The sequence below is a fragment of the Miniopterus natalensis genome, chromosome 11 (assembly GCF_054644295.1).
Source record: "Miniopterus natalensis isolate mMinNat1 chromosome 11, mMinNat1.hap1, whole genome shotgun sequence".
NCBI lineage: Eukaryota > Metazoa > Chordata > Mammalia > Chiroptera > Miniopteridae > Miniopterus > Miniopterus natalensis.
In genome coordinates, this window is record NC_142091.1 from 61,970,234 (window position 1) to 61,989,232 (window position 18,999).

At 41.6% G+C, this 18,999-nt stretch overlaps 1 protein-coding gene across 1 annotated transcript; it reads right to left on the bottom strand.

Moving 5' to 3' along the window:
- Positions 1-905: 905 nt before the first annotated feature.
- Positions 906-17,693, bottom strand: TRAF6 (TNF receptor associated factor 6). Its single transcript, XM_087821813.1, has 7 exons — positions 17,582-17,693; positions 11,997-12,314; positions 8,886-9,036; positions 7,836-7,994; positions 6,410-6,481; positions 4,535-4,612; positions 906-2,143 (listed from the first exon to the last, which is right to left on the bottom strand). Exons 2-7 carry the CDS (start codon positions 12,290-12,292, stop codon positions 1,277-1,279), a joined length of 1,623 nt encoding a protein of 540 aa, XP_087677939.1. The 5' UTR covers positions 12,293-12,314; positions 17,582-17,693; the 3' UTR covers positions 906-1,276.
- Between the last annotated feature and the right edge of the window lie 1,306 nt (positions 17,694-18,999).

An 18,999-nucleotide genomic window follows, 5' to 3' on the forward strand; every position in this document is an offset into this window, starting at 1 on the left:
GCCCATACTAGTTCAGGACACCCATAATATTTAATACCTGTAGGCCTTTAACAAATATATAAAGGCATAGAAATCATCTCTCCCTATTAGGAACATTTAGCCACTTCAATAAATTCAGCACGATCCTCCTCAGGCATGAACTGTTGGACTAAAGCAACTGCTCAGGCTAAGTCCTGATGTAACACTATGACTTCCAACCTTAGTTTGGTGACCTCTCAGGTAGCACCAATGATTTCCTAAGTATTAAGAAATTTTGCTTTTAGAAAATCAACTTTGTCCCACTTAACTAAACCAGAGTGTTCAGAAAAGCTGAAAATGTCTGGCTCAAACAGCTTTTGTCAACACCACTGAGAAGCCCTATTAGCTGACCAGTTGAGCCATTTTAATTTTTATGTTGGTAATTTTATGTGTGCATCTCCTTGTCCTATAAGCATTAAGTGTCAGGAACACATGCAGGGCTGTGGAATTCACTGTGCATTGAGTGGACACAAAGGGATTTACAGCACAACACTGAGCAGCTGGTATCCATAGGACTGCGGGCATCCTAAACTCTGAAGATGCTACTTTGTAACCTCAAAAAAATACAAGGTAGAATGAAACATTTCAACAAGAATTATTCAAAAGACAACAGGCACACACTAAATACGTAAGGTTATATTCAGGGTTTAAACTAGTCCCTGAACATCCTTAGTAACACCCCGGAAGGAAATGGGGTGAATGAGAACTTAAGCTTTCCAAGGATTACAGTTCAAATCCTCTGAAATTAACTGGAGGTCAAATAAAATGAGAACTCAAGTTTACAGTAGTAACTTCTTGCTGGCACCAGCACAAGGCGGTAGTGATCTCAAGTTTAATATATTACATGTAATACTATAAAAATAAGCTGAAGTTTTAAGGAGTATCCATTATTATTAAAAGGTTTGAGCTTTACTACTCCAACCCTGGGGTTCTGACAGAACATTCTGGAGAAAAGCTCCTAAGAGCACAAGAAAGAGGTATACTAACTGACAAATAGCTGCTACGATATGCCACAGGCACTTGAGTTGTAACAATCTGGAAAAAGCATGGAACAGGTAGATTTCCAGGGAAAAACGGCTTCAGGCATGTGTAACAGAAACAAGTAGCAAATGACAAGTGACCTCTCTCACCACATTCACCGATGGGTATTCCATCTTTCCCACTGCTTTTTTGTTTACATATTATTATTGAGAACAGGGCAAGGAAAGGCAGTTTTCTCCAGGTGGCGTTTAAAAAAATAAAAACAAACGAGGGGATGCTATACCCCTGCATCAGTGCTCCGTGGCTGAAAACCCTCCCTCCGAAGACTGCCCATGTCAAAGCGAGTAGAGACCTCACAGCGTACTAACAAAGTATCATCCTTAATGAAGGTTCTTTGTCTTAGGGCTTCCAGATGCATAAAAGTCACATAACCAAAGCCTTTTGGGTTCCGTGGGATTGTGGGTCTCTGGAAGGCAAGGAGCTCTGGTTTGGCATCCATTATCTCCTCATGGTTTTGCCTTATAGGTGCTTCAGACTGATCGAGAATTGTAAGGCGTATTGTACCCTGGAAGGGCCAAGGGAGGTGGCTGTCATACTCTCCTTGCATTGTGTGGACAAAGAGGGATATATAGTTTGCACAGCGCTGAGCAGTTGGTAACTGAAGGTGCAGGCGCATGCAGAGTTTGTATCCGGGTTTGCCTGTGTAGAACCCAGGGCTATGAATGACAACAGGTTTCTCCTCTTCTTGAGATTTCAAGTGCATCCCAAAGTTACCGATCTTCCAGATGTAAATCCCATTGCACTGCTGTGCTTCTATTTCAGCAACTTTGTCCTCAAGGGTTCGAATAGTTCGTTTGAGCTCACTTACATACATGCTCTGAGTTTCCATTTTCGCAGTGAGCTCCCGGATTTGATGGTCTTGTCTTACAAGGCGACCCTCTAACTGTTGAATGGTTTCTTGGAAATTCTGGACCTCTGGGTGACACCCAGAGACCCGGGGTAGAGAGGCAGAGTCATATGGTAGCATATCACGCTGTGGCATGGGAGCTACAGCAAGGTTTAAACTCTGCACAGCCTGGGCCAGCATTCTCATGTGTGACTGGGTATTCTCTTGTAGGTGGCGCGCCAAGTGAATCCTCTGCATCTGAAAATCAAGTACAAGCTTTAGGCTGGACTAGATACTGTGAGGACTAGGACAGGGGCCTAGCCAAGCCAAATATATGGTTTTTAGGTAACGTCACCATTTCCCTCAATCCCCTACACCCTTCTTTGTCTTCACTAGATTCTAGATCCTACTGTTACTGGACAGGGTCTGGGCCCAGGGTGGGTCTGCCTAGGGCCTGCCAGTAGTGTGTGGGCTCCTGACTTTGTATAGGAAAAATTTCACAACATGAGTCCAGGTGGCTTTTGAGAGTATGTTTATTAAGGCTGGAGACAGTAAAACAAAGGGAGGGCTTGAGGTAGGAGAAGCAACAGGAGAGAAAAGTCAGAGAACAGGGTGGAGGCCTTGGAGACAGGTTCAGGGGGTTAGCCTGGGTAGAGTTGCTGCCACTGCTCCCCTGGCCGCAAGTGTTGTGGGGTCCCTTGGAGTTTAGGAGAAAAACAGCAGATACAAGGTGTGGGCGTACTCTTGGGAGAGCACAAGGTAGGTGAAGTATGTTTATTAAAGCTGGGGCCAGTGAAATGAAAGGGTGGCTTAGAGCCTAGGTGGGGTTGCTTTGGCTCTCTGAGAAAGTGAAGTCACAGTGACAGAAGTGAGCTCACTGGGAAGCCAGAGAAAAAGGGGGCCCTGGAGACAAGTTCAAGGGGTAAGCCTTGGACAAGCTGCCACTGCCCACTGCTCCCCTGGCTGCAAGTCTCATGGGATCCCTTGGAGTTTAGGAGATGCTTGTGGAGGAAGAAGTTGGGAAGGGAAAAGTGCTGGCTTGCTCCCGGGAGGGAGAGAGAGCTTGCCATGGATCCTTTGTCTTGAGGCTTTTTAATCTCTCTTTGGCTGATGGAATCCTAGGGGAGGGTCTCAACAGATTATTCATTAGCTCTTCAGATGTGTCCTTCGATATGCTGATTCATCAAAACGTGTGTGTAAAGGGGCCAGAGTTATTTTCTGGTTAGTTTTATGAATGGTATTGAAGAGAGACTGGGACCAAGCAGGTCTGCCCAGGACAGTCTGGAATGTGTAACCCATTTGCTCCTAAGTGTCCTTGGTTGAGGAAGATAAAACCTTGTGATTTATTAGCTGGCTGTAAATTGCTCAAATTGTTTGGCCTTGTCTAATTATTTTGTCTCAGTTTCCCTTATTCCACTTGTCAAGGAATTTCCCGAGCTTCTTACTATCCTCTCTCACTATGAGATAACCCTGTCTCTTAATTCACTGAAAAACTGAGGCAATCTGCTGAGTATGCTCCTATCTGTCATTCAGATAAACCTCCCTCCCACTTACAAAAGTATCAGGATCCACACCCGTCCTCCTCTTCTGACTCAGGGATGGCTCTCCTCTGATCCAAGATTAATGCTTCACCTGGGCTCCTAAGTGGCACCCGCCCCTTTCAAAACCTCAGAGGTGTGGCTCAGTTATCCCCTTTCTATCATCAAACATTGTCTCCCCCTAACACTTCCCCTCAGAATATAATTATTAAAGTCTTTCCCATTAAAAAAAAAAAAAAAGGCAAACCTCTCTATTGATCTTGCGTCTCCCTCTAGCTAATACAACCTCTTCCTTTTATAACCACGAGTAGTCTACCTGCACTGACGCCAAGTACTCACTTATTATACAAATCTATTGCAAATTAGAATCTTTCCTGTCTTCATACTCTTCTCAGGTCATCAAGAACATTGTAATTGTTATATGAAAAAAATAGTCCTGATGTAACAATTTTTATTGTAATAATAATTCATGTGTATTATAAAAAATAGAAAATGTAGATGATCAAAAAGAAAATGTTACCTCATTTAGCTATTAACATTTTGATACATTTCCTTGAAGTCTTCTTCTCTATCCACACATATACAGAATTTGCACCCCCAAAATGAAATCATACTGTACACAATTTGCTCCTTTTATTTTTTAAATTATTAAATACATGCTTATTGTAAAAAAAGTCAGATAAAAAAACATAATGGCAATGCAAAGTGTAACTGTACTCTCCAGAAAGAGTACAATTAGTTATTTTATAACTAATGACCTATCTCGGATACTTGACACAACTGATCACTACTAGTCTTGACACTCATTTTGGAGACTATAACACCACATTCTCCTTGCCTGGTTTGAGTTCTAACACTGTTCACTATAGCTTCTGCCCTGGTCAACTTCTCTTTCCTGTACACACTTGCCCTATGTGATCTCAATCACACACCTTCCATTCATCACTAACTACTTCCCCAAGTCAATATTCTGAGTCCCAATTTCTCTTTGGAGTTTAAGACTATATACAATGCATGCCACCCACTTCCATTCCCACTGGTATTCTCCACTGCATTATATAACTGAATTTTCTTGATCTATATTTAAGAATTAAAAAAAGAAACACCTTACCTTTTCATGGCAACCAAAAGAACTGAATGTGCATGGAATTGGGGCTGTAGGACAGTCTAGATCAAAATGATTAGGCATCTGAAAACGGAAACAAAGGTTGAAAAATGTTTTCCCCTGCATATCTGGTTATAGTTTGATGAGATCACACTTAAAATAAAGATTTACATTTCATCTAAACAAAATCGTGGATTATCTATGGCTGCCTTAGCATCACAAAGGCAGAGTTGAATAGTTGGAACAAAAGGCAGGTAGCTCACAAACATTAAAATAATATTTACTTCTAAGTCACAGAGAAAGAAAATACCAACATCTCATACCATCCCCCAAATTACTCAAAATTCAAGAAAATGAATTTGTTCCTATTGCTGGGAAGTGGAACCCTCTAGTGGCACTTTAAAGAAAAAGCACCTTCTGACGTCAACCTCAACTGCAAATTTAACCAGAACTCTCACTGTTGGTCCAGACTATTTAACAGGAACCAGCCAACTGTAAGCCACACACTGCACCCAGCACTTCCCTCACGACCATCTTTCATAAATCTTCTTAGCTTTTGTTAACCTGAGCATGTTTTGGCTACAACGGGAGACTCAGATGTCAGAAGGTATTTTAAGTACATTAATAAAAATTCTAAAGAACGTCTCAGCTTTTGATTTGGGGGCTCAGTCTTTAAGGTAAGACCCATTACAGAGAACCATATTCTTTGGAACTGACACCAAATTCCCTTAGAAATTTAGGTTAGCTATAGTCATAGACATTTCAAGGGGAAACGACATTAGAGACTATTTAACCCAATCCTTCGATTTTGCATAACCCACAACAGTGAACAGCAAAATTTTTTGTAAAGGGTCAAATAGTAAATATTTTCAGCTTTGTAGGCCCTATGGTCTCTGTTCCAAGTACTCAACTCTATCATTGTGGTAGAAAACCAGTCATATATGACATATAGACAAATGGCATGGCTGTGTTCCAATACAACTTATTTATAAAAACAGGCAGCCAGGACACATTGGGCTGGGAGGCTGATATGCTGATCCCTTATCTAGAATCTCAAGTTTCTTGCCAAGATCAATGGCAAGGCAGTGGCACAACCAGGGTCAAAACCTAGGTTTTCTGACTTCTTAACCTAGGATTTTTTTCCTACATTAAGTTTTATTTTTCCTAGGTTTTAGATGTGCTACATGGTTTCCTTCAAATATTTTAACAGAGCAGGTGAGACTTAATAAGCAAAAAAAGTTTAACATCTTTAAATTAAGACTTCGTTGGAAAAAGCTATAGGACTCTATTAAGACAAATGGAAAAGTTTAGTCGAGTGACAGGTTTTGCTTGCTGCTAGTTAGTAAGGTAATCAATTATGATTTCTGGGTTTGCAGATTTCATGGGCGTATAAATAGTGACTAATATTCAAATTCTGTGGGTAAATTCCCCAAATGTCAGAAGATAGCAATCAGATGGAATTTTCCTATCTCTATTAATTACATAAATGCATAGTTTTCTACTGTAACTGCTACTGCTGCGGCCCCATTAGTGATCTATGGGACAACTAAATAAGAGGGGTTACAGATCTTGGGAGTCTCAGAATCTCTAAATATGCCTCAGGCGCCATGCAGACAAATAATGCTCTGCCACTGAACAGACCTGCTTTCTTCTATTGCATTGTTCTGTCAGTCAGTCTCTGGATACCTAAGGCCCTTATTTCATAGTGCGTAAATATGTATTTAAGGTGTTTTTTCCTTTAAACGGGGATTTTGATTATTTGTATCTTAAAGTTACCTGGTTTTATCTGGAAGTTTTATAAATATTGATTTAATTAAAAACCTAACTCACTCCTTTAATCTATTTATGGAAATATTAACTGATGAAAGGGAATCATTATACCTGTTCTCTGATGAGCACTGTATTGCAGTATTCACAGATGACATTTGCCAAAGGACAGTTCTGGTCGTGGAGCTAAATTTTATTAGAGAAATATAAGAAAAGTGTGAGAAAATCTGAAAAATGGGAAAAACAACCTATTTTTAGAAAAGTAATTTTTTCACTATAAAATTAAGGACATTAACATGTATTTTAAAAAAGTGAGGATAGTAATGAGATACATCTCGCATTTCAGCTCTTTAAAAGAACATAGTAGTACACAAAAGAGAATCTTTTAAATGACTTCTTTTAACATGAGGCAGAGCATCTCTCACTAATCTGGACATCATTTACCAATACTATAATTCTCCAAAGGCATTCCTCCAAAAATCTCCAGCAGCAGCATGACAATTATATTAAAGCTCTTATCAGGAGGGTTAAAGAACAGAAGCGTTATTAGGGCAGGAGGCTTTGGTGCCCAGGTTCTCATAGGCCCTGGAAGGGTGAACTTGTTTTCTAAAATACAGTGAATTTAAGAAATAACTAACCCTTCAGGTTACATCCATTTAATTTACTTAAATTTAGGAAAACATCAATTTGTTCTAATTATGCCTCAGCCTTCTCTCCATTTTTAGCAAGTTTGTTGACTTTTTTCAATATTTCATCAACTTAATGAGTATAATATGCTTGATTTCATAAGAAAGCAGTGAAAATTACTAATATACACTTATAAGAAATAAAGTTTGAAGAAGTATGATAGTAGTTATAAAAGAATATAAGTTATATGTAGATTATTTTAGTAAAGAGGACACAGGACTAGGATCTCAGTGCTAGCTTTGCCTTTACAATGTTAATATAAAATTACTTAACTTCTTTACATCTCAGTTTCTGAATGAAAAAAACTGCTCTATTATCATGATGCTGTCAGGTGCCATGAAGTTTCTTTTTAAAGATAAATGTTTTAACTGAAATGTAACTTATTTCCAGAAAAGTGAATTCATCATATGTGTAAAGCTCAGTGATTTATCACCAAAGAAACGCGCGTGGGATTTAATTTGTTCTCCATAAAAGTTTTAACAATCCATTCTCTTTCTCAACGAGTAAAGCCTAAGTCTTATATGGTAATCATTCTACTTGTCTTTAATTCAAGACTGGTCATTAAAATATCTCCTGGGAGAGTGGGTCAACATGTCTTTCCTCGAAGATTTTTGTCACTTGCAGATCTACTATGGTGGTAAGTAGTATAAACAGTGTTTTCTAAGACAGATATTCGAATATAAACTCCATGCTTATGTACTAGAATGGTTAACGGAACTTCTTAAAAAACGGACCTTTCCACACTGATAACAGAGACTCAGAACTGGGAGTGACAGCCTCATCTACCACAAAGTCCCTTAAACGTACATTAAAAAAAAAAGTAGTGGAATTTAGAAATCCAAGTAGTACGTGCCTCTTTATCTTCAAATGCCATCAACATAGCACAGTTTTCACAAGAAACCTGTCTCCTTGGACATTCCTTGAGAATATGGATATTAAGCTGGCACTTTTGGAACCGACGCTGGCACTGGGGACAATTCATGAGAGCAAACTCACAATGTACTTGATGATCCTATAATAAGGAAAAAATAATCTATTAGTACCTGCCAATCTTTAAGAAACCTCCCAGATATAATCTCTTCTGAGTACACACTATTCTCTCTCAAAACAGCTACTCCTTCACAAGGAGCTAAGTAAAAGGGACAGGTGCAAATATGTTTTAAACACTTAATTTCAAATAGATCATAAACAATATTTAATTTCTCAGAAAATGACCAAACTAAAAATGAATTTAATTTAGAGGCAAATTCTTTTACCTGGTTGCTTCAGTTCATCTCAAGTTATAGAAAGACTCCATTTAGTTCATAATAAAATGGAAAATTTAGAAAAAGAGATAAAAGTATAATGAGGGTACTAAGATGATGGCTATATGAGACTTGTTACTTATTTCAAAATGAGAGAAATAGCCCTGGCCGGTGGCTCAGTTGGCTGGAGCATGATCCTGTACACCAAAAGTCTGCGGGTTTGCTTTCCCAGTCAGCGCACATACCTAGGCTGGGGGTTTGATCCCCCATCAGGCCGGTAGGGGAAGCAACCGATCGATGTCTCTCCCGCCCCCAACTCCCTCCCTCATATCCTAGGCAAGGATGAAAGAGAGAGAGAAATGAAGAGATTAAAATGTGACATTTGTATTTAAAATGCTCTTCAGTTTTATAGCAAATAATGTTCACCCCAAAACTTAAAAGAATACTACCTTCTTTATTATCGTTTGGCAAAATCAGAATAGATGGAATAAGAAATTTCTATTTCTACTTATATTTATATCCAAAAACGAAAGGGATGGTATCTTATTAACAACTATTGTATGCTACGCACTGGCAATACACAGACAGACACAGCAAAGTCTCTATTCTCTGGGAACTGCCTTGCATATATGCTAAGGCTAGAAAATAACTTTTAATACCTCAAGATGCCTCAGTTCCATCTTGTGCAAACAACCTTCATTTGGACACCTCACCATCAGAGAAAGAATCTCTCGTTTTGCAAAATTGTCAGGAAACAGCTGAGTTTCCAGTAGTATTTCATTATCAACTGGACATTTGTGACCTGCATCCCTAAAAGAAACAAATAACATACATACATTTAGTAGGTTTAAACAAACATTAACATTAAAAAATACAAACAAGTTTAATTCACCATGTAAAAATTCTCCATTTATTATTTCCTGTGGAAAATAATTTTAATACATTATATTGCATATTACCAAAAAACCTCCCCAAAACCAAAAAAACACACACACAAACCACACAAAAAAATCAAAAAACAAAAACCCCAAAACCTGTCCTTTTATGTACAGTTCATGAACTGTTCTTTTATGCAATGAATACAACTAGCACCATATTGGTTACCTATCAGAAACTATGGGATTTTGGATTGTGGGATAGAGTTCAACCAAAAAATGAGAAAAAGTAACTGAATCAAGTAATATTCTGATTGTCATTAAATGAAGTAAAAGTTACGGATGGGGATTTTGCAGTCTGGCAGGCCTCTGTTCTGTCAGCAGCTACACAACATGCTGGCGAGATAAACTAAATATGCTGCTTGTAATACCAACAACATGCCGATAGCTCATAACAACAAAAGCTTTCCTTTATTTTTATGTATAGGGTACAATTTAGTAGGGAGTTAAAGGACCTCTACTTCTTGCTTCCCAGTGGTTTCCCCGTGGTTATTTCATCTTATGATGGGAAAAACCATCCCCAGGAAGTCTGGTTGTCTGTCACTTCCCTTTAACTTTTTGGGATGTCTCAATCTTCACTCACAAAATGTGGCAGGTCAGGTAGGCTATAGGAGCATTAGTCAATCATTCAAATCATTTGTTGAGCATCTCCTGCGTATAAGCCAACAGTGGTAGTTGCTGTGGTAGGTAGTTGCTGTGGTAGGTAGCTGAAAATGGGGCCTGCTGTCAAATGCCTTAAAACTAATAAAGGTGAGGGATACAGACAATCTTTAATGGGGATTCTCTCAGGCTAATGTTATTAGTACACTGTCAAATATTTTATGAGAAGAACAGAAACTATAAACAAGTTTATTGAAATATATACCCAAGACCTAAGTGATGGATGTCTAAGAGAAAAGAAGAAGAAACTTACAAAGTAAACTGAAAACCATTATCCACAGCAAATGGAATTGGATTAACATATATTTTCATTCCTGAAGGATTATAATGGATGAGAAATTTTGAAGCCATTCTTTTAAGAACATTAGACTCAAAGTAAGTGGTCATTTCTAGCTGAGGGAGATAGAAAAAGAAAGCCTCAGACTTCCTTTTGTGGGTTTTACTTCCTTTTTAGACCACTGTCCATTACTTTCATGAATATCTTGCTATTTTAAAAAACTGCTAAAGATTAGCTACCTTCCTGGGCATGATGACACTTTGTAAAACACTGCACATCTCTCTATCTACAAAAAAATCAACGATCCATAATATGGTACATACAACCTATGAAGACTGAATCATGAAGAAACAAAATCTGGACAGATTACTAGTAAAGAAAGTAAATCAGTAATCAACCTCTTCACTTCCCCCCAAAACCCCCAAAACCTCCCAACAAACAAAAGTCCAGGAGTAGATGGCTTCTCCATCAAACATTTAAGGAAGAATTAATACCTATCCTTCCTAAACTCTTCCAAAGAATGGAAAAGGAAGGAACACTTCCAAACTCATTTTATTACCCTGATACCAAAACCAGACAAGGACACAAGAAAAGTCAATTTAAAAGTTGAAAGAAAAATTTGCAAGATAGTTAGTAGCCAGCTTAACTTACTTACAAAAGATTTCACCAATATAACTAGATGTTTGTTATTGAAGAACATAGAATCCTCCCACTACTTCCAATTATTTTTTGTCTTATACAGAACTCTTTAGTCACCTGAAATATTCCCATCTACTTTTGCATCATAATAAAATGTATTTATTTCTTGGGAGATGAACTTGACTCATTCATGGAAATCCCACATACCTTCATTCAGTTAAAGCAACTATGATTTACTGAGTGCCGGGCACTATTTCCGGCACATAGGAAATATCAAGAAATTAAATAGATCTCAACCTCTGCTCTCAAGGAGCTTATTTTCCAATTGGGTAAGAGAGATTGGGCGGGGGGGGGGGGGGGGGGGGAGACGGAGGGGAGGCATGCTGTGATATAAATAGGGTAGCCGGGGTACCTATGAGAGGTGAGATTTGAGCCACATCGGAGGGAGTAAAAGGTTGTGACGCAGTTAATTGAAGTAAGAATGTTCCAGAGAGAACAGCTACAGCAATTCCCCAAGGAAGGGGTATGCTTGGCATGTTGAAGGAAAAGCAGAGAGTGAACTGGTAGAAGGAAGAAGAGAATAGTAGACAGGAGGTCAGAAAATAGATTATGAATTTATCAGAGCCCAACAAGCCCTCTGGCTTTTACTTCCACATGATGTGCTACAATGTTGAGCAGAGATAACCAGGTTCACTCTGGCTGCTATATTGAGAACAGTCTGGAAGAAGGCAAGGGTAGAAGCAGGAGGCCTGTGACAGAGGTGATGGTGACTCAGGACAGGGTGGTAGCAGTGGAGGCAGTGAGAAGGGATTGAATTTTGGATACATTGTAAAGGTAGAGCCATCAATTAATACTTTCTTTAAAAATACTGGTTATTTTACAGTTGTCCATAGATACTAGATAACAGATTCTAATGGGGCTAAAATCCTAAATGGTCAACTATAGACGCATCTTTGTACGGTTGAGCTGCTCAGATTCTACTGTCATTTAAGCTATGCTCATTTTATATTATTTTCTTAAAGCTCAGAGAACTTATTTATTTATTTGAGGGTCAGAGGAGGGTAGGGGATAGGAAGTACCTTTCATACCACAGTAGGAACTAGGGTAAGAATGTAGATGTCTCAAGTTTCTGTCCAATGTTCTTTTTCCTTGAGTAGGTTTTGCATGTAAGACTACTCTTGAGATGTCCTGTGTTCTGTGAATATCGTTCTCTGTATTTGGTTCTGGTCCGGACACAATTCTTTCTTATGCTCACATACCTTATGGATTTGATGATGCAGGCTTTGCAGAACCTATGGCCGCATGGTGTCTGCACTGCTTCCCGTAACGCCATCAGGCAGATGGGGCACTCGTACTTGCTCTCCAGCGGTGGGTCAAACTCCACGTCGTAGCCCTGGATCTCCTCCATAAAGGAGCTGGAGAGAGTCCCTGTGCAGGCAGTTGCACCCACGCTGTCGTCCTTCGCGGCAGCACTACAGGAGCTGGCCATGGCAGCGCAGCAGTCGCTTTCAGACTGGCTGGATGCACAGCTGTTTTCACAGTTTAGCAGACTCATAGTAACGATGTTATTAATTGCTCTGTAGAAACAGCAAGGAAAAAAATGCTTTAACATACATATAAGTATACACACTTACATATCACAGCTTATTTATGCAGGTCACCTCTTAGTTGATATAATCTTCATTAATATAATTTATGGAAAACTTTCAAAGTTTTTTGAGTTTTACTTCATGACTACCATTCTATAATAAGTTAAGGAGTTCAAGATCTATTAGGTAGCCAGAATGTAAAGTTAAAAGAAAAAATTACCTCAACTGTAATACCTAATTATATCACAATTATCTGTTTAAATGTCTGTTTCCTGTGACTGAAGTCAAGAATTTAATTTTCATATCCTTAAGTACTCAGCACAAGATCTTTCACATAACAGGTGTTCATTAAGCATCTGCTGAAGAACTTAATTATGCTGCCGAAGTTCCCTCAAGCATCCTAAGCAGGCAGTGCAAGGAAGAGCAACACACGGGGGATTAGATGTTTATGGGCAACTATTAGGTGTGTGATTTCGTGCAACTTAGCCACTTGGATCTTGGTTTCTTCTTCTAGATCTAAAATTCCATGAGTATATCCAAATGTTCAGTGTGGAGATTTCCATTATGTAGAAAGAATAGAACTAAAAAAGTATATTTGGACGTTCTGCCTTCAGTCATGTCAAGTGACTATGTTTCATTATCTGACAGGAAAAACAAGTGAGGTTTCGTTTGCCTATGGAAAACTATTGCTTTCATGGGTAGGTGGGGCACCTTCAAATTCTAAATCATATGACAGTACTGAGTGAGAAACTAATGTCTAAAGGCAATTCATGGCCTAGGTAACCAGGTTTCTGCAGTAGATAATTAGACCTGTGGAAAATTCCTAGTATGTGCCCGATATAGTTCTAGAAACCGAATGTAAACTCCTGGTCAATATGGTGAACAATCATCCCTGCTCGTGGGTTAAGAAAGTAATCCTCTGTCTTTTTGTCTTTTTTTACCCCCACAGATATCTTTTTTTCTTCTCAAAAAGATTTTGCATATCATCTAATGAGCACCTACAAAGGATGAGGCCCTGTTCTGGCAGGAGGGGCAGGACAGCCAAGTAGTGAATTACCAAGAGGATGAAACGTGTTAATATGTGAGAGGACTTAGGACTGTGCCTGGAAGTAAGAATGCGTCAGTCATGTGCAGCTCTATACAGTAATTTTATGTAATAATTTTATTGCCCCCTCCCTCTTAGCAAAGTGGAAACTATGGAACTTAAAAAGGTGAAGTAACTTGCTGAGGACTACTCAACTAATAAGCAACAGAGCTGGAATCAGAACCCAAGTCTACCTGAGCCCAGAGGCTATGCACTTTGTACTACACCATGTTTGTCTCTTTGTGTATGTGTGTGTGTGTGTGTTTTGTTGTTTTTTTTTTTAATATATCTTTATTGATTTCAGGGAGAGGAAGGGAGAAGGCGAGAGAGAGACAGAAACATCAATGATGAGAGAGTCATTGATTGGCTGCCTCCTGCATACCCCCAACTGGGGATCAAGCCCACAACCTGGGCATGTGCCCTGACCGGGAATCGAACCCCGATCGCCTGGATCCTAGGTCGATGCTCAACAGCTGAGCCATGCCCGGATGGGCTGTCTCTTCCTGTTTTGACAAATGTGTTTATAAAGCTGCACTTAAAATTTCTTTCCCTTTATTTTTATTACAGTAGACTAAGGTGTTGACCTCAACTGCTCAGCTTCTACAAAACATGACCTGTCTAGCGTTATTATGCTGGGTTGATAGAATTTCAAAGAATCAGTAGAAAAAAATTGACATTTGTTTTACTTTTGACATACTATTTTCAAAAAAGTTAAAAACAGCTCCCATGCCCTGGCCTATGGCGGCTCAGTTCGCTGGACCATCGTCCTGTACACCGAAGGGTCTTGGGTTCAATTCCTGGTCAGGGCACATACCTAAGTTGCAGGTTTGGCCTGGTCCCCAGTCAGGGAGGCAACCAATTGATTTTTCTCTTTCTCTCTTTCTCCCTTCCTCTCTCTAAAATCAACAAACATACCCTTGAGTGAGGATAAAAAAAAAAAAAGACATTCCTACAGCTAATGCGGATTTCTAGGGAAGACTTAGTACAGGCTGAAAGGCAGCAAGGGATGGCAAGATAGTGCCAAACACAGAACTAGTCATTATACCTGTGCTCCAGGATGGGGTAGAAGGCCCCTGTTATACCCTCCAAACCTGAGGACATATGACACTGCTATGCTATACTTAGGGTTTACATCCTTAGTTATTTTTCTTCCCATACACTTTTGTGTCCAATTACTTCTTTAGGTAAATCTCATAGATTTAGAATTATTTGGTGAAAGGGTATGTGACTTCCTAAGGTTTCTGACAGACAATGCTGGTTACCCAATGTGTATCAAAGGCTTTTTAATTCCCACTCCCCCAAAGAGAGTAAGTTTGAGATACCCTATATGTAATTTTATATACCCTTGACAATTCTAGGTATATTTATCTTTTGGATCGTTAACCATTTTCTTTTTTAAAGTAAAATCATTTTGAGAAATTAGTATTTCTCACTTAGCTGTACAGAATATATCAAAGTGTTAGAAGACAAAAGCAAGTTACTGAGCTATATCTCCTTTTTCTGTCCAACTGTCCAGTTACAATTCAGTTTACTAGGCAGTCTATATACTGCCCTCTTGCAGTCCAGTTTGAAAGAGTTGAAGGTCTTTGGATTTAAAGAGACCTTTCATAGCAAGTGTGTTACTAAGAAAACATGTGTAATCAGTCACAATTCCTTAAAAAGAGTTCCACTGTAGGAATGCAGTGTGCACACTCTTAAAAATCTAGATGTCGTCAATTTTCATATACTTTTCATGCTTTAAGAAGTGATATAGACGCTCTACACCCTCCAAGTAAACTTTTTCAGGTAGTCACTTTCTGTGCCTTCAGTATATAGACCCATGGAACTATACTGCAAAGAAAAAATTAAGCTAAAACAGTATTTTGAGTGCCATTTAGTATTTTTATGTTTACTCTTTCTTTCTGGCAAGTTAAAACATTTTCCCCTTTACTTTTAGAGACTGTGATGACACAATGACTCAAGTGAAAATCACTTTCCTAACTATAATAAATATTTTAATTAGTGCTAAGAGAAGAATAAAAAGTGTTTTGCGTCCGCTACAGAAGTGAACGGAAGATGATCTGGCGCCCTTGCAGGAAATATGCTCTATTAGGGTTCTTTTTATTTCTTATGGTGCCACAGGTACCCGTTTCATGAGAGGCTACAAAAGCAGGCTTTGGCTTTACATAACCTGTGAAAGATGACAGGGGTGGAGCCATATTATGAGAGTCAGAGTAGTCACTTCAGAGGAACTGCCCTGCGTGCCTGTGTTTCTTTACCCTCCAAACCTTACGTTCTACCTGTTAGTATCTGGGGATATAGTAGAGTCCAGAGTATACTGTTAAATTTCTGCGGGAGGGGGCGTAGGGTGATGCACAAAAATTGTCTCCCTAAGGTTAACAGGTGCTAACAAGAGAAATGTCTAAGCTAAAGAAGTCAACAAGTTATATCTTGAATTGGTTAATTTTAAGTTAACAGAAATTCATTCATGGCTAAACACACAACTCATAAAGTAAAACAAACAGATCGTGTAAAACAAACAGATCGTGTATCAGAGAAATGTACACCTGAAACCTACAGAATCTTACTAACCGATGTCACCCCAATAAATTTAGTTTTAAAAAAACACCTTAGAAAAAGAAATTGCCTTTAATTTGCTGCTAGCTTTAGGAACAGGAACTACTTACTGACTCTTTAAAATCTATTCTTAAAATACAAAGACCTGCAGATGCAAATGCTGCAAAACAGTCAACTGTTATGTCTTAATTCTGAAAACAGACTCAAGGGGCAGTCCCCTTCCTAGGCGCTATTTGCTCCCCTCAGGAGGCAAAGGTCTGAACAATTTCTTTCAAAATCCAAGAGGTCAAAAATTTGTCAGCATCACAGATCGAAATTTATCAAAGAAAAGTCCTCAAGTTACAACCCTGAAATACTGTTAAGTATACAGTGTGTGCAGGTTGAAACGCTCTGATCATCACATGGGCACCAAGTGCCTGAAACACATCCCTTCCTTCCTAGAGTTACAAGGAGGCCGGCTGTCCTTACCCCACCCCGACCTCAGTCAGAAAAGCCCCTTCTTCCTTCCCCAGTAATCGCCGGGGAATGGACGAAACGCCAGGGGCCAGATTCACAAGGCCAATACTCAGAATTTCTTAACAAGTTTTTCTCGTTTCTGTGTCTGTGTAGCGAGACATTTAGTGATCTGCTTGTCCCGAGAAACAAAAGAAACGCACAAATACTTTATATTCAGGCCGCTAGCACTTTAGGTGCTTTCTGTTCACAGTCATGACGGTCCCACCTCTCGGCTCGAGTTCCGCTAAAGCCAAATACTAGGAACAGCTTTATCAGCCCGGCGTCTGGAACAATCGCTAGCGCTGCGCGTGCAGGGGCGGGGAGGGAAGATCCGTGTCATCTGAACCTTTTTTTTTTTTTAAAACTTGCTCCCTGGGACCTCTAACGAGTTCAGCAGGGAACCCAAAAATAGCTCTCCCATGACAGTGACAGGGGGAGGCGCTGGGAACTTAAAAGGGATTTTAAAATTTATTTTCAAGCTGGTATCAGCTCCGAGGGACGGGAAAACCCAGGAGGCAGTTTCCTTTGCTGGGAAGGGGAATGTGCGGGCTGACGAAGCGGGCGCGGGATTCCCGCCAGGGACGCGGCGAGGGGGAAGGAGGGGGAGGCGGCCCCAGCCGGTGGGAGACGAGGGGAGGGGGAGGCCCCAGCCGGTGGGAGACGAGGGGAGGGGGACCCCAGCCGGTGGGAGACTATGGGAGGAGGGGGGAGGCGGCCCCAGCCGGTGGGAGACGAGGGGAGGGGGGGGACCCCAGCCGGTGGGAGACGAGGGGGGGGACCCCAGCCGGTGGGAGACGAGGGGGGGGACCCCAGACGGTGGGAGACGAGGGGAGGGGGAGGGGCCCCAGTCTGTGGGAGACGAGGGGAGGGGGGGGACCCCAGCCTGTGGAAGACGAGGGGAGGGGGAGGCGGCCCCAGCCGGTGGGGAGCGAAGGGACAGGGGGCGACGTCCCCAGCCGGTGGGAGACGAGGGGAGAGGGAGGCGGCCCCAGCCTGCGGGGAACAAAGGGACAGGGCGATGTCCCCAACCTGTGGGAAACGGGAGGGGAGGGGGCGGCGTCCGCAACCTATGGGAAGAGAGGCCGCGGCTGCCCGGAGGAGACGTCAGAAGGGGACTCACCGCTCTCGTCCTCCGGGCCGCCGACTCCACTCGACCGCACGACTCCGCTCAGCCCAGGCACCCGGAGAGGATCGGCAGCGCGCTCCGAGCCGAGGCGGCCCGGACACCACCCTCCCGGCCAGAAGGCCGCCGCTACCGCGCCCCCGGGCCGCCGGGAGCCCGAACCCCAGCCGCGGAGGCCCCTACTTCCGCCTTCCCTGCCAGCCGGGGGTGGGGGGTGGAGCCAAGGGCGGGGAGGGAGCGGGGGAGGAGACAGAGCGGCCGAGCTGCGGCTCGGCGCCCCCTGGCGGCGGTCCTCCACAGTGCGCGGGCTCCGGCGCAGGCGCGGGGAAGTCCGGCTGTCGATCAGAGCTCTCGGGCTGGGCTTCTCTCCACCGAGAACTGAGGCCGTGGGATCTGCCGGGAGCCGCCGAGCGATCCGGTGCGCGGCCGCCGCGGCAGCAGTCAGAGCTGCACTTTTATAGCTCCCCTTATGCAGGCAGGAGAAACCCCAACTGGGCTAGCTCATCTGACCTTCGGCAATTCTTAAATCCCTCCCGACTCCACCTTCCCGGCCAAGGAAGTGTTCCCTTCTGTGATCACCTGGCCCTCCCCCTGCAACCAGTGCGAGCGAGTCAAGCCCATATATTAAACACCCCGCCAAACTGCTGCCAACTGTACCACTCCTTTCTGCCAATGTCACCAGAAAGCTATTCGGAATTCCTTGTTTCACTGGATGCAAGCCTCTAAGGAATGTAACAGGCACTTTGCAGGAGATGCACAAGAGTTTCACCCACCTCTGCCCATTTGACTCAAGAGTTCAGCTCTTGGGGGAGCTATTACAGGGTGGGGGTTTTTTATGTATACATACCCTAAAACCAGAGTGCTTTATTTAAATCTAGTTTTTCCTCCTTTGTAAATTATGACTTAAGATAATTTACTTAATCTGACTTTCATCTTTTTTTTTTTCATCTCATATTAAAATGGGGATAATAATAGCACCTCCCTCACAGGGTTGTTGGAAGGGTGAGATTAGCTGGTAATGTAAATACATTATTTATCTAGGGCAGCAATTTTCAATCGGCGTGCCGCAAGAATTTTTAACACATGCAATACCTGCCTGGCCTGCGTGGCTGGGTGTTTGAGCCTCGATCTCTGAACCAGGAGGTCGTGTTGGATTCCCCAGCTGGTCAGGTCCCATGCCTGGGTTTCAGGCTGATCCCCAGTAGAGGGTGTGCAGGAGGCAGCCAATCAATGACTCTTTCATCACTGATGTTTCTACTTCTCTCTCCCTCTCCCTTCCTCTCTCTGAAATCAATAAAAACATTTAAAGAACAAAAACTCATGCAATACCTGAATATTTAGCCAGGGGCACTAACCTCTTTTCCCCTAGATTGTCAAATAAAAAAATGACAACAGCCAGGACTACAATAACCTTT